Raw genomic sequence first — 14619 nt, 5'->3', positions numbered from 1 at the left:
CCTCTCTACCCACCTTGGCAAGAGTGTTTATCATGAATGGATGTTGGATTTTGTAAAATGCTCTTTTTGCGCCTATTGAGATGATCATGTGGTTTTTGACTTTCCTTTTGTTAACGTGGTGGATGACGTTGATTGATTGGCATATGTTGAACCATCCTTGTGCACCTGGGATGAATCCCACTTGGTCATGCTGTATGGTCTTTTTTTATATGTTGTTGGATTCGGTTGGCTAAAATTTTGTTGTGAATTTTTGCATGTATATTCATCAAAGATACTGGCCTACAGTTTTCTTTTTCGGTGGTATCCTTGTCTGGTTTGGGAATTAGGGTGGTGGTGGCATCGTAGAATGTCTTTGGGAGTGTTCCTTCTTCTGCAACCTTTTGAAAAAGTTTAAGGAGGATGGGAATAAGTTCTTCTTTGTATGTTGGTAGAATTCACCCGTGAAGCCCCCTGGTCCTGGGCTTTTATTTGTAGGGAGTGTTTTTACGACATACTCAATTTCATTTCTAGTGATCAGTCTGTTCAGTTGATCTGTTGCTTCTTGATTCAGTCTTGGCAGGCGGTAAGTCTCTAGACAGCTGTCCATTTCTCCTAGGCTGTCAAATTTGTTGGCCTACAGTTCATAGTATTCTTTTATGGCTTTTGTATTTCTGAAGTGTCCATTGTGGTCTCTCCTTTTTCATTTTGAATTTAAAGGCCTTTAAACAGAGCGGGCGCACGGTGAGTTGCCCACTTCTCACGCCAGGTGGGTCTTACAAGCATCTTACCTGCCTGGCATTCGACCCCACCAGCCCTGGTGGGCTTTCTCTGAGCTTCCTTTCATCTGAAATAAGCAGAGAGTTGAACTCTTTGCAACTCCAGGCCTCTTATGCTTCTGCCTGCCTTGCCCTTGGGGCTTTGGAAGAACTATTTTCTTCAGTGAGAAAAAATAAACGTGTCTGGTAATGAGAAAAAGTAAGCATCTAGTCTCTGTCCACCTGCAGGCCCGCAGGTGTTCTAAGCTGTAGTGTGGCCCTCATCTGTGTTACTTTAACCCGCAAGGGGGGGCGTTAATACGGGGGCTCGGGTGAAGACGTGCGACGCTCTCCCCCTGGTGTTCTGGGCTGGGTTTCCAGGTGTGGGGCCCGAACCGGCAGCATCCACTTGGCCTGGAAACTTGTTAGAAATGGAGATTTGGGGACCCCGACCCAGCCCCCCTGAATCCAGATCTCCAGAGCGAGGCCCAGAAATCTGCATTTTGTTATCTAAACCTTGGTTGTGATAAAATCGGGTCGTTAGGACCGAAGGCTGTTGTGCTGGTAAAGTCTGCTGCCGGGCTTGTTAACGCAGGTGGCAGGACCGACCCTCAGTGTGGATTCAGCAGGTCTGCAGAAGGCCGTAGAATTTGTGTTTCCTGTGGTTTTGGCCGGTCTGGGCCACACTCGAGAACTGCCCTGCAGAGACCCTGTGCCCATGTGGTGAGTCAGCAGGGAGAACTTGGCAGGGTGGGGGGTGAGACGGCGTAGGGATGGCTGGGGTTTGGGTTTTTCGTTTCTGGCTGCGCCCATGGCATATGAAAGTTCCCAGGCCAGGGACCAAACCTGACCCGCAGCAGTGACAATGCTGAATCCTTAACCATCAGGCCGCCAGGGAACTCAGGGATTGCGGTTTTGTATGTGGTGGTCGGACGGAGCTTCCTGACACATGACACTTGGGTGGAGACCTGCAGAAAGGGAGCAGGGAGCATGTGACACTCTGGGAAGGTGTTCCAGGCACAGGGGACGGACAGCCAGTGCAGCAAGGAGGTCAGTGGGCTGCGGTGGGGGGAGGGGGTGGAGAGCACGTGTGGCTTGAGTCATCGCGAAGGACCGCTTTGCTCTGAGCAAGGTGGGGCCAGGGAGAGTGACACGACGTGCAAAAAGATCCATCACCTGCCGTGGTGTGACGCTTCGGTGCTTCCTCTTCTGAACAGCCCTCACTGGGGAGAAGAGTTCTTTACAAATGTAATTCAGAGGAGTTCCCGTCGTGGCCCAGTGGTTAATGAATCTGACTAGGAACCATGAGGTTGCGGCTTCGATCCCTGGCCTCTCTCCGTGGGTTAAGGATCCAGCGTTGCTGTGAGCTGTGGTGTAGGCCGGCGGCTACAGCTCCGATTAGACCCCTAGCCTGGGAACCTCCGTATGCTGTGGGAGCGGCCCTAGAAAAGGCAAAAAGACAAAAAGAAAAAAAAGTTCAGAGCCAAAAAACGCCCAGGAGTGAAGTGCCTTTACCGTTACCAGGCGTCGCACAGGAAGGACCCTCAGAACCCGTGTCGACCTGCATTCCCTTTACCACAAAGCCGACCCCCGATTTGCTGACTGCTTGTCAAGCTCACAAAGTGCCAGCAGTGTTGAGGATGCTGATGAAGAGACGTGAGCCCTGGGTGACGTGTCCCCCCGCCTCTGCCCTGCTCCCCGATGTCTGGGAGCCGAGCGCCGCTGTCACCAGGCATTGCTGGGAACAACTGGGGACTGTCTGTCCCATCAGGCACCATCCTCTGAGGCTGCGGGTCAGGAGCCCGTGAGGCCCGGATTTGCTTGGGTGCATAATCTGAGGGTGCCGCCTGATTGGTCAGTAAGTGTGGTTTTTATCTGTAGAATGGGTGGTACCAGGGAGGGTGAGGTTTGGAACTGGCACCGGAAACCGTGGTGGCGATTCCTAACACGTGCCCTTGACCCCAAATTCACCCGCTCGCCGTCTCCGCTCCTTCGCTCAGCGGGAAAGTGCCCAGCGGACCGGAAGGGCGAGGGTTTCAGTGGACTCGCAGCTGTCCCGACGTGTCAGGTCACTTCTCTCCTTGGGTTGCTTGCCTCTGATTAAGTCCTGAAAACTGTCTTCATTTAAATGCTTAAGCGTGTAGTGCTGGACATGCGTTGTTTTTAAACAGGAGAGATGTCTGAGCAGAAAAACTGGTTACCAAAATGTTCCTCTAGGAGAAATAAAGTGAGTAGCTCCCGCCATGGCTCAGTGGGTTAAGAACCCAACTAGGGGAGTTCCCGTCGTGGCGCAGTGGTGAATGAATCTGACTAGGAACCATGAGGTTGCGGGTTCGGTCCCTGCCCTTGCTCAGTGGGTTAACGATCCGGCGTTGCCGTGAGCTGTGGTGTAGGTTGCAGACGCGGCTCGGATCCCGCGTTGCTGTGGCTCTGGCGTAGGCCGGTGGCTCCAGCTCCGATTCAACCTCTAGCCTGGGAACCTCCATGTGCCACGGGAGCGGCCCAAGAAATAGCAACAACAACAACAAAAAAAAGAAAAGACAAAAGACAAAAAAAAAAAAAAGAACCCAACTAGGATCCATGAGGACTTGGGTTCGGTCCCTGGCCTCGCTCGGTGGGTTAAGGATCCGGTGTTGCTGTGAGCTGTGGTGTAGGTCGCGGATGCAGCTCAGATCCGGCCTTCCATGGCTGTGCTGTAGGCGGCAACCATAGCTCCAATTCGACCCCAGGCCTGGGAACTTCCATATATGGCAGGTGCAGCCCTAAAAAGTAAAAACAGAGAGAGAGAGAGATGCATAAGCTGAGAGCAAGAAGGATTGTCTCGAGAGGCCACTGAGCTTTGCGGCTCGTCCTGTAGAACGGACAGTAGCTGGGCTTCGTGGGCGTCTTTCCCCTGGTCATCCGCGCGAACACGTGGACCGTGGTGGGCTCTTGAGTAAGACCCACTTCTGCACGTTCACTGATTGATCTCAGCCACCGGGTCCTTCCTTGCGTCCGTCGTGGAAATCTGAGAAGAGAGGAGCACGGGTAAAGCCACTGAGCTGGACAGGAAGGGTCCGCCGTTACGTCCTTCGTGTGACAGATCCCTGAGTCCTGCTGAGAGCAGGGCACCCGCCTGGGCTCCAAGGAAGGGCGGTGAGCAAAGCCGGGGAGGCCTGGCCTCCAGAGGCTTGGATTCCGGCGCCGCACCCTGGAGAGGCCGGACCCACCAGGGACTCCGTTTAGAGCGAGCTCCTGCCTGCAGCCAAGGTAGGGGACGAACCAGAGGGGACGGGGCCCTGGCTTCCACGCCTGCCTTGTTCCTTCCTTAGCTGTGTGATCTTGGACAAGTCACTGACTCACTCTGAACCTCAGGGTCCCCTGGTGGAAAAGGAGCATGAAAGACAGCCCACGTGACAGAGGTGTGCAGACGAGTGAGTTTCATGCATGAAGAGCGCCTGCTGGCGTGTGAGCCCCCAGAGAGCAGAGGTGTGCCTCTGCCCAGCGCCGGAGACCCGATGGGTAGCCCGACCCCTGCCTCGCGTGGTTCTGCGGTGGAGCGTGAACGTGTGTGTCTGGCAGACGCTGGAACGTGATTTGTGGGAAATATGGGAAATATTTTAAGTTTCTGTATTTTTATTTTCATTTTCTCTAAGCGGAGACAGCGTTAACTGCCCCCTTAGGTTGGCAGGTCCTAAATTAGGAGGAGCAGGAAGTCTTCCTGGGGCCAAGGTGATAATAGCAGCCTTGCACAGTCACGCCCCCAGATGCTATTTGAGTCCCCACGCGGCTGTCGCGGGCGCTCTTGCTATAATGAGGAGCTCCGCAGTCACATGGCAGAGGTCGGTCTATTTTCCAGGGTTCCGCCCCGGGCCTTGGCCAGGGCAGTAATTAGGCAGCGGCACATCCCTTTCCAGGCCAGCTGGGAAGAGGAGGGAGGCGGGCAGGTGGGGTGGGGGCCTGGCAGGGCCGCTGAGCACAGCCCCCTTGTAGGGGGGGAGGGAGGCGCGGAGCCAGGGCCCAGATGGGCATCACCGGCGCCAAGGCCAGGCTGGAGGGAGCTAAGGCCTGATCTGGGGGTCTGCACTGCCACCCCTTCCAAAACTGGGGGTCTGCGCTGCCACCCCTTCATCCGTGGCCTCCTTTGGGGGCAGTTTCTCTCCTAAGCACTTGGCTGATAACCGAGGAGGCTGGGAGGCGGAGGGAGCGGGCTCCACGTGGAGGACTGGCCCTGAGCAGCCCGTGTTCCTGCCAGGGCTCCACACGGACCTGGTGGCCCTGGTGCCCTGTCCCCAGCCTCGGAGTTTGCAGAGGTCACACAGAGGTCACACTTAGCAGTCGCAGTGGAGCTGGCTTCCGGTGATACCGCCCCGGATTCCCTCCCCCCCAGCTCCGAACCCTCCAGCTCCTCCATCCAGACCGTGGGGCTGATTTCAGCCGCGTCTTCCCTGTGCCTTTACAGGAGGTGGGGAGTGTTTCAGTTTGGTTCACCTGCATACAAAGCCCTTCGGGGCTGGTGTACAGGATGTGGAATCTCCAAGCTGGATGGGACCTTGGAGGGATGGAGGATGGCGGGATGGAGGGATGGAGGATGAGAGATGGGGGATGGAGGATGCAGGTGGAGGATGCAGGTGGAGGATGGAGGGATGGAGAGATGGAGGGATGGAGGGATGGAGGATGAGAGATGGAGGATGAGAGATGGGGGATGGAGGATGCAGGTGGAGGATGCAGGTGGAGGATGGAGGGATGGAGAGATGGAGAGATGGAGGGATGGAGGGATGGAGGATGAGAGATGGGGGATGGAGAGATGGGGGATGGAGGATGCAGGTGGAGGATGCAGGTGGAGGATGGAGGGATGGAGAGATGGAGGGATGGAGGGATGGAGGATGAGAGATGGGGGATGGAGAGATGGGGGATGGAGGATGCAGGTGGAGGATGCAGGTGGAGGATGGAGGGGTGGAGGGGTGGCTGGTCCCTTTTCAGATTGACACCCTCTCCCTGACCTTTTTGCTCCCAAAGAGAGAAAGAAGCCACCACGGCGTTTTCTCCTTACTGCAGAATCACGAAACCCTCTCTGAACTCTCAAGTCTCATTTGCGTGCCTTGACCCCTGGACTCCAACCTTCTTCCTGGGGCATGGGTGCCCTCGCTGGAGGACATCCAGGCTGCATGTCCCCACTGGTCCCCTCGCTGGAGGACATCTGGTCTCTGTGTCCCTACGGGTTCCCAGTACCGTTTGACGTCTGATCCCGGGAACCCAGCCAAGGGTCCCCCAGCCAGGGTTGAAGCATGCCTGCTACCTTCCCAGGTTTCCCTTAGAGCCCCTGCAGCTCATGGCACCAGGGGGCAGGGCCAGAGGTGTCCCGAGAAGCACCCAGGAAGGCCCGGCGGCCGCTGGGCGAGCCGCTTCTGAGACAGAGTCCTGTGACCCCCTGTGGGTGTGAGCAGCTTGACCCGAGTCAAAGCTCAGCCAGAGAACAGAGCCAGGAGGAGACAGAAAGAGGTTTCCTGCCAGCGGGAGGCTCACACCCCAGGTGGCGGGGCCGGGGCAGGGGGCGGTGGGTGGGGGGGCGGTTAGGCGGGTCTGAGGTCCACAGGGCAGCCTCCTGAAGAGCAGGCTGGCCCTCGGGCAGGGGCAAAGCTGCACAGCAGGCAGGCGCTTTCCTCCTCTTCACAGAAGCTCAGCTCTGGGGTTGGCCCTGCCCCAGATGACGCCAGGCCCACCGGGATGAGCTGGAATTGTCTCCTTCGCTGAGAGACAGCAGCCCCGGATTACTGGCAACACAGGCTGACCCTCCCCGGGCCTCTGTCACCCAAGGTCATGGATCTGGGTGGCACCAGACTCTTTTCCTCCAGAAAAATTGGAAGAATCTGACAGCTTCTGAGAAGCAGAGCTTCCCAGCGTCACAGCCGCCGAAACGGCTCTCACAGTGGGGCCTCGGGGCTGTTGGGATCGGGCCCCTGTTTCTTCTCAGGCCAGATGCCTCTGTGGAGTCTTAATTACATGCTATTTAATTCTCATAGTATTCCGTCATTTCTCTGCTTATCAGCAACACATCAGGCTTAGCAGAATAGCTCATAAGCCTCTATTTTGGCGTTAGGGGAAATCCATTTTAACAGGGAGGTTTTTTGGGGTTTGTTTTTTTGACAACAGGGATTTTCGATGTAGTTTTCTTGGATTCGCTCCGTTCTGTTTTTAGTGGGTGGATTGTTTCTAGCTCTGGGAGAATCTCCATGACGTAGAATCTATGGAAAAGAGAGAGCGTTGACTTTCGTCCTAGGTTATTTATCTTTTTCAGTCTTTCAGAAGAAACTTCAGTCCTACCCTGAAATTCAGCACATCAAATGAATCAGAAAGCATTTAAATGAGACCAAAGAGTGACTTGGCAGTGATCACATGGTGACATAGGGCAGTAACGTGTCACATCATCACCTGGATAAGCTGACATGCGGCGTTCACCAGGTTCAGGCAGACTGCACGTTCAGTGCTCCCAGCAGCCCACTTTACAGATGGTGAAACTGAGGCACAGAATTCCTGGAGGACTGAACCAAGGTCACAGTTTATAAGTCCGGGGACAGAGTCTGAACCCAGGCCTCCTGGCTCCAGAGTCCAGGCTCTTAACCACAGCAGTGGAGCCATCTGTCGCTACGTCCGCTCTTGAGTCACTTTTATGTTTGGCTCTATAAAGCGTCACCCAAGATGAAAGTTTTTATAACCCTTAATTGCTCTGCGTAATGAAGCCCGTAACGGAGAATAACTTGAGGTGGCCCCGCCGGCACAGAAAGTGGCTCTGAGCAGGATGGTGACACAGCTTACAGCCAGGCCTGCCACGGTACGGCTGACACCTGCCCGGGGGTGGCCTGTTCCACCCAGAACCCAGGTCCTCAGGGCCGGTGGCACTGGGGACACAGGCCCTGCTGGTGGCAGGTGTCCCCGGCTTTGGGGGCCAAGGCCAGGAGCACCACTGCCTGGAGTGGCCCTGTTGGCAGAGCTGGGGTCGGGCCTTCTCGGGAAGACCCCCGCCTGCGGCCCTCGCCTGCGGCCGGCTGGGCGGCTGAGGTGTCCGTCTCCTCACTTGAGAAAAACTGATTTCTCATCACCCGGAAGGAACATGTGATTAATGGCAAACGCCAAGTGCCTGCGGTTCTTGCATAATTGCTTTTTTTCTTTTTTTTTTTTTAACATCCTTCCAGCCATGTTCGGAGCGTAGTTGATTTTAGGCAGTTCGGGATCAATTCCTGGTGAGTCAAAGCCAGAGGTCCTTGTCCGCGAGTGAGTGCCAGCCCTGCGTCCTCACACCAAAGGGCTGTTTTGCCACCGCCCCGCGGAATTGCGAAAATCCGTGTGTCTGTTGGAATGCTCTGTACTTTTCTGCCTGATGAGCAGAGCCAGGTCTCTGCAAGGGTTCCTAGCCTCACGGAGCCTGGAGCAGCCGGGAAATGCTTTTACTTATTCAGCCTCGTAGACGCGTGTCTGGGACGCAGAACGTCCCTCCTGCTGCGGGTGATGCTTACGGTCGGGGGGTGGGGGGTCGCAGTGAGCCCGCCCTTCTCAGCAGGTCGTCTGGGGTCACCATCAAAGGCAGGTGCCAATCCTGCAGGGGTGGGCGGGGCCTGAGGCTCCGTCTCTAACAAGCCGCCAGTCCATGGGGACACTTCTGCCAAGTAGCCAGGAGTTAGTGGATCGCTCAGGCCTTACAGAAAGGAGAGCTCCTCCATCACTGTCATGTCAGCGTGACCCTGATCCAGGCAGCAGCCTCAGCGAGGGGCGAGGGAGAAGTCAGACCGTGGAGCCATCTCCTGGCCAGGGACTGATGCTCCTTGTCACCCCGGACCTAGCCCGGGTTTGGGAGGTCCCTGTGGTCCTGGGTGTGACAGCACAGAGTGTAGATTGACTGGGGGGGGGGGTTAGACGTCCCCAGGGGGTCCGTGGAGAAAGCTCAGCAGCTGCAGGTGTTTTCATTTTCACCGCATCACCGTTGAAGAGCCGGGGAGGGGAGGACCGCCAGCCTCGTGGCGCCTGGCCAACCAGCGAACCAAGGGTGTCACCTCTCTGGCTGTGCTTACGGGTTGGCTACCTGCGTGGCCAAGTGTCAGATTCTCTCTTCCGGTCCTAGCCTGCGCCGAGCCTCAGAGCATCACGCCTGCCCTGGCTGCTGCCGAGGTCTGTCTCCATTGCAGCACATCCACCACTTGTGCTTAATATGTGAACACTGCGCCCTGCACCTGTTAGTTTTTCTAAAAGGCCCTGATCTCTTTATTATTTTGAAGCACAGAAATGCCAGGTCTGGGCTGCCCACCTGAGCCCTGCCAGGAAGTAAGTCCCGCACAAACCTGGACTGGGCACTGCAAGGAACAGCGTCACGGGAAATGGCCAGGAATGGGCTGTTTGGTCCCATCTTCTGAATCAAATAGCAGAGGTTCTTGGTCAGGAAGGCCAAGTTTCTCTCAGTCACTAGCTGTGATGAGGACTTGAGAATGTGTGGCAGGACAGGAACGGACATCTGGGGACTTCATTCTCTCCCCGCAGGTGAGCTGCTGGCATCGCGCCCGATCCTTGTCAGCGCCAATCCCACCCTTGTGGCCAAGCGCACTTTGCCTCTTCTCCCCTCTGATCTGCTCCCCCCTTGCAGCCTTGCAGCCTCCGACCTCTGCTCTGGCCTCCAGACAACCAGCAGGTGGCCGGTAGCCCCTGATCCGCGAACAGCCTCTGGGTACAGAGGCATCAGCAGCTTTCTCTCCTGAGGGTCTTTCTCCCCTGATAAATAATCAGGAGTTCCCATTTGTGGCTTATCAGGTTAAGAACCTGACTAGTATCCATGAGGACGCGGATTCGATCCCTGGCTTCGCCCAGTGGGTTAAGGATCCAGCATTGCCATGAGCTGTGGTGTAGGTTGCAGATGCGACTCAGATCCCACGTTGCTGTGACTGTGGCGTAGGCTGGCAGCTACAGCTCCGATTTGACTCCTACCCTGGGAACCTCCGTATGCCGTAGGTGTGGCCCTAAAAAGACAACACACAAAATAATAACAATAATAATTTTAGGAGTTCCCATTGTGGCTCAGCAGGTTAAGAACCCAACTAGTATCAATGAGGTTGTGGGTTCCATCTCTGGCCTCGCTCAGTTGGTTAAGGATCCGGTGTTGCTGTGAGCTGTGGTGTAGGTCACAGAAACAGCTCAGATCCCGCCTTGCCGTGATCCCGAGGGTATAGCCCTAGAAATAAAATTTTTAAAAAATTTATATATATTGTCTTTTTAGGGCTGCACCTGAAGTATATGGAGGTTCCCAGCCTAGGAGTTGAATCAGAGCTGCAGCTGCCAGCCTACACCACAGCCACAGCAACGCTGCGCCTGCGACCTACACCACAGCTCAGTGAAATGCCAGATCCTTAGCCCACTGAGCAGGGCCAGGGATCGAGCCTGAATTCTCACAGATCCTTGTCGGGTTCATTACCTCTGAGCCACCACAGGAACTCCTCCCTCATAAATAATTTTAACTGCACTGTCTTTAAAAAGAAAAGCTTCAGGGTATACGGCAAGTTGTTGAATGTGGCAAACCGTAGTAACGAACGGACACGAGGCTCTGTAAGGGCAGATGCATGAAGCCCAGCTGCCCGTCCTGTTTCGAGGCCCTTTGTTACAGGACTGCAGGTGCGAAGTGTGTGCTGGTTGTCGCTTGGGTGCTACAGCGTGGGGTTTGGTGACCATCTTTCTCACTCAGGGTTAAGTTAAAGCATAGATTCTTGCAAACAGGAGACATTTATTGATGGCAGACCCCAGTGTCTGGGGAGCTGTGACGGTGACTCGGACCTGTCCTCGGAGAGGGGCGGGGAGAGGTCTCAAGGCCCGCAGAATTCCAGGGGTCGCTTGGCGAGGCCGCCCCACGGATCCCGTCTGCTCCACGGTTTGGTTTCTGTCCTGCTCCGAAGACAGGCTGGGTGCGGCTGGTCTGGCCTGCTCCCACGCGTGGGTGGCTGGCCTGGAACTCCACGTTCCGGGGGTGCTGGCACAAGGAGGGGTGGTGAGGTGGGGGGAGCCGGCGGACGGACGTTCCCTCGCCCTGGGCAGAGGTGGGGAGGGGCCCTGGCCCAGCACCCGGGGAGCTCAGAGGCGCCTGGGGAGCAGAGGGCGTCAGGGCCGCGTGGGCGGCGCAGACTCCACCACCCTCTGGATAGCAGGCGTCTCCCGGGTCCCGGGCCAGGCTGCGTCCAGTTACTCTTCCACCACGGCTCGCTCCCTGGGCCGGAGGAGCCTCGGCGCATCCCGCCCTGAGCACGAGCATCTCAGCCTGGACACAGCATCTTGCCGTCCTCGGCGGGTTGGGAAGCGTGCTGGCCGGGCGCCCCTGCCCCTGGGCTCCCCGGATGCAGGGCTGGGCACTGACGTCTCTCTCGTCCCTCCTGTGTTCCAGGAATCGAGCTGTGCCCCCCCGGGAAACGGTTCACGATCACGATGGTGGCGAGCTTCGTGGCCATGGCGGGGCAGTTCCTCATGCCCGGGCTGGCCGCCCTGTGCCGGGACTGGCAGGTGCTGCAGGCCCTCATCATCTGCCCCTTCCTGCTCATGCTGCTCTGCTGGTCGTGAGTACCCCGCCCACCCTTGCCCCCTGGTCCCCAGACTTGCCGCCAGCCTCAGCTTGTGGCTTTTCAGGGGAGTTTTTGCCTCTCTTTTTAAAAATTTCCTTTTCCAAGTGTTTTATCTCGGGACATGTTCTAACATATGCACAAAAGCAGATGGGGCGTAGCGGGAGCTCCAGGCGCCCTGGCCCCGCTCAGGGACGTGCCCTCCGTCGTCAGGCTGGACCCCTGCTCGCTGGGTGTTCTGACATGACTTTCACGAATGGGTTTTCGAAGGGTGGGGTCTCGTACTGGGAGGGGAGATGTTGGGCAGGGATTTAGCAGAGCCCCCACCTCCTCTAGGTTAGGGATGGACCAACGGGACCGACTCTGTTTCTGCAAATAAAGTGTTACTGGAACACAGCTGTGCTCACATGCTGACGCACGTATCATCCGTGCCCACTCGTCCCACCTCGGCCGAGTTGAGCAGGTGTCGCCAAGACAGCGTGGCCCCACAGAGCCAAAAGCATGTCCTCGTGCTCCTTTACAGAGGGGGGTCTGTCCAGCCTGCTCTGACGAGCCCAGTGTGTCACTGTTCGGTTTTGGCTTGCTGACTTCAGGGACAAAAGCGCTGAACACACTGGCCCGGGGGTATGACCCGGCCAGTTAGATGCTTATAGGCTTCTCAGGGGATTCCTGTTGAGCCGGGTTGAAAACCACAGCTCTCGGATAGAGGGGCGTGTACCCCCCAGAAGTGAGCATTGTGCCCTTTCCGTAAATAGCTCTTCTCTTTCTCCCCCCCCCCCCCCCCCCCGCACCCTCCCTCTATGCCGAAGTCTCCCTTGACCCACAGGTACGAGATATCGGAGACTAAGTTTTACTCACTACACTGTATTCCTGTTTTTGAGCCACTGATGAAAGACAAGTTTCTGGCAAGAAGTCAGTTGGGTCTTAGCTTTAAGTGTTCCCTACAATGGAGCCGGCCATTCACCGGGCGTTTTTCCTAAGATGCTGGGGGGGCGGGGGCGGGGCGGTGGCAGGGAAAGCTGCTCCCTTTCAGCTCCATAGCTGGCCCCACCCCCCACCCAGCAGGAGAGTCACTGAGTATAGGGCAGGTGGCTTTTCCTCAAGAGCCCAGTTCTTGGAGTTCCCCTCGTGGCACAGAGGAAATGAATCCGACTAGGAACCATGAGGCTGTGGGTTCAATCCCTGGCCTCACTCCATGGGTTAAGGATCCGGTGTTGCCGTGAGCTGTGGTGTAGGTCGCAGACGCGGCTTGGATCTGGTGTTGCTATGGCTGTGGTGTAGACCGGCAGCTCCAGCTCCGATTCGACCCCTAGTCTGGGAACCTCTATATGCCGTGGGTGTGGCCCTAAAAAGACAAAAAAAAAAAAAGCCCAGTTCTTGCTCCCACGTCCTCAGAGCCTTGGCAGCAGTGGGGAGGCTGCAAAGGCCCCCTGCCCAGAGGCTGCCCTGAGGCAACAGCCACCAAAACTGCTTCCACCCGGTGCCCCCACCAGCCTCCCTTGTCCCAGAGGTCTTGCTCCTCGGCCCCTCCCACAGGGGCCTGTGGGTTTGGGGACCCCCCCCCTCCCTCCAGCAGGGAAGGGGGCAGAGAGAAAATTCAGTCCCCAAAGCAGGACGGTGGGCAGCATTTCCTTTGTCACCCGAGGAGGCCTCTCCGGGACCTGCCCCCGCTGCCCCAGAGCCGAGCGGAGCTTGGCTGGGAGCTGAGGGCACTTCTTATTGAACACGTGCCTGTAGCGTGTCCACGCCGGACACAAATGGCCAGCACTGTACAAATGAGAGATCATTCAGGCTGGGAATTTCATGGCCCCGTTGTACAGATGACAAAACTGAGGACACCCAGCTGGCCCCCGAGCCCGGGCTGTGCTGTCTCCCGCCTTCCCCGAGCCCCCGTCCCTCATCCCTGCTTCCCTGAGCACCTAGAGGTGCCCGCTGCCCTGGCGCACCTGCTCTGCAGACAGGCACCCCCCGCTTCCTGCCCTCCAGGGGCACAGCCTGCTGGAGACTCACAGACCAGTAAAGACCGTCCGCCTGCCCTCCATCCCCTCCCAGGCCGCAGGGCTCTGCCCAGGCTCTGTCCCCACCTGTCCCAAGGAAGAGGCCACCTGACAGGGAGAAATGGCAGAGAAGGGTCTCGTGCAGAGGTCTGGGCCTGGCCCACATGGGAAACCACTAGGGGTTTTGTTCATCTTATTTTTGTGTTTTAAATTTTAAAAATATGTCAAGGTTTAATGAGAGGCAAGGTAAAGCTGTTCATTTATTTAAATACGTTCTGAAACCTGAAAACAAAATTCTGTTGTACACACAAATGTACATATAAAAGGTCCTGGCGCAGAGGGCGGCGGGGGCCTCAACGCGTGCCATGTGTGCAGACGGACCAGGGCGCGGTGTCCGGAGGCGCACTGTCTGGGGTCGCCCCACTCCCCCCGCCCACGGGCCTGCCGTGGTTGGCGTCACTGTCACATGCTCTTCATTCGTGCGGGTGGTGGCGGTGGAGGCTCCTGCCTGGCGCGTCAGGCCTGCACGCGCGCTCGAGACGCCAGCTGCCGTTCTTGGTTCTGTGTCACCTCCTCGAGTGTGGAAGCCCGGGTGTAACGGGGGCCAGTCGGGGGATCGATCGTGGGGAGAGCGGTGTCCCGCCTTGGCCTGAGGCCGTGAGCGGCTCCAGGGGGGTCTGGCTTTTAAAGGCTGCCAAGCGGTCTCTCTGATGACGACCCTCCCCCACCTCTGCTGCGGCTGGAAGCTGTCACCCTGAGGGCTCTGTGGCTGGACGGGTGAGCTGGCCTCCGGGAGCAGGCGGCTGGCCCGGCCCGTGGTCCCGTGACAAAACACCGGAAGTCACTCTTCCCTTAAAGAGCACGTGCTCATGGCATGAGCCGCGGGTGCCGGCAGCAGGCTCGGGGCTTTGGAGTAACCCTGGGGAGCAGGTGCGTTAACAGGGCCACAACCAAAGCATACAACGCAGAGTCCCCAGGGTGCAGGGTCAGCTCAGGAGCACAAAGGCAAAGGGTGGGGACTGGGGACCTTCTGGTCCAGGTGGGGGCTGGGCGGACAGCGAGCAGCAGACACACAGATGCTGGATAAGCGGTGGCATTAACCAGCTACAGACGGAGCCAACTCTGGCAGGAAAGGGGATCCCGGGGCCCTGACACAGCGGTGACATGGAGGCCACCACTGGGCGTCTGGCCTGGGGCTGAGATTACAGGCCCCTGTGCACTTAGCACTGAGCCCGGGTGAAGCTGGGCTCAGCATCCGTGATGAGAGGTCTGGACCAGCCCTGCCGAGCACAGGGACCCAGGTCCCAAGCCAGCCAACCGTCCCGA

General features: G+C 57.4%; 1 protein-coding gene across 2 annotated transcripts in view; it reads left to right on the top strand.

Moving 5' to 3' along the window:
* SLC22A23 (solute carrier family 22 member 23) overlaps positions 1 to 14619 on the top strand; it is a 143230-nt gene that overhangs the window by 91799 nt on the left and 36812 nt on the right. For both annotated transcript variants that reach the window (XM_047797326.1, XM_047797327.1), the window contains exon 4: positions 11125 to 11293. In XM_047797326.1, coding sequence (XP_047653282.1) covers positions 11125 to 11293 — 169 coding nt within the window. The remainder of the gene's footprint in view (positions 1 to 11124; positions 11294 to 14619) is intronic.

Source organism: Phacochoerus africanus, chromosome 9 (genome assembly GCF_016906955.1).
Source record: "Phacochoerus africanus isolate WHEZ1 chromosome 9, ROS_Pafr_v1, whole genome shotgun sequence".
Taxonomy (NCBI): domain Eukaryota; kingdom Metazoa; phylum Chordata; class Mammalia; order Artiodactyla; family Suidae; genus Phacochoerus; species Phacochoerus africanus.
Note: the sequence above shows the minus strand (reverse complement) of the source record. Positions and strands in the feature narration are given on the sequence as shown.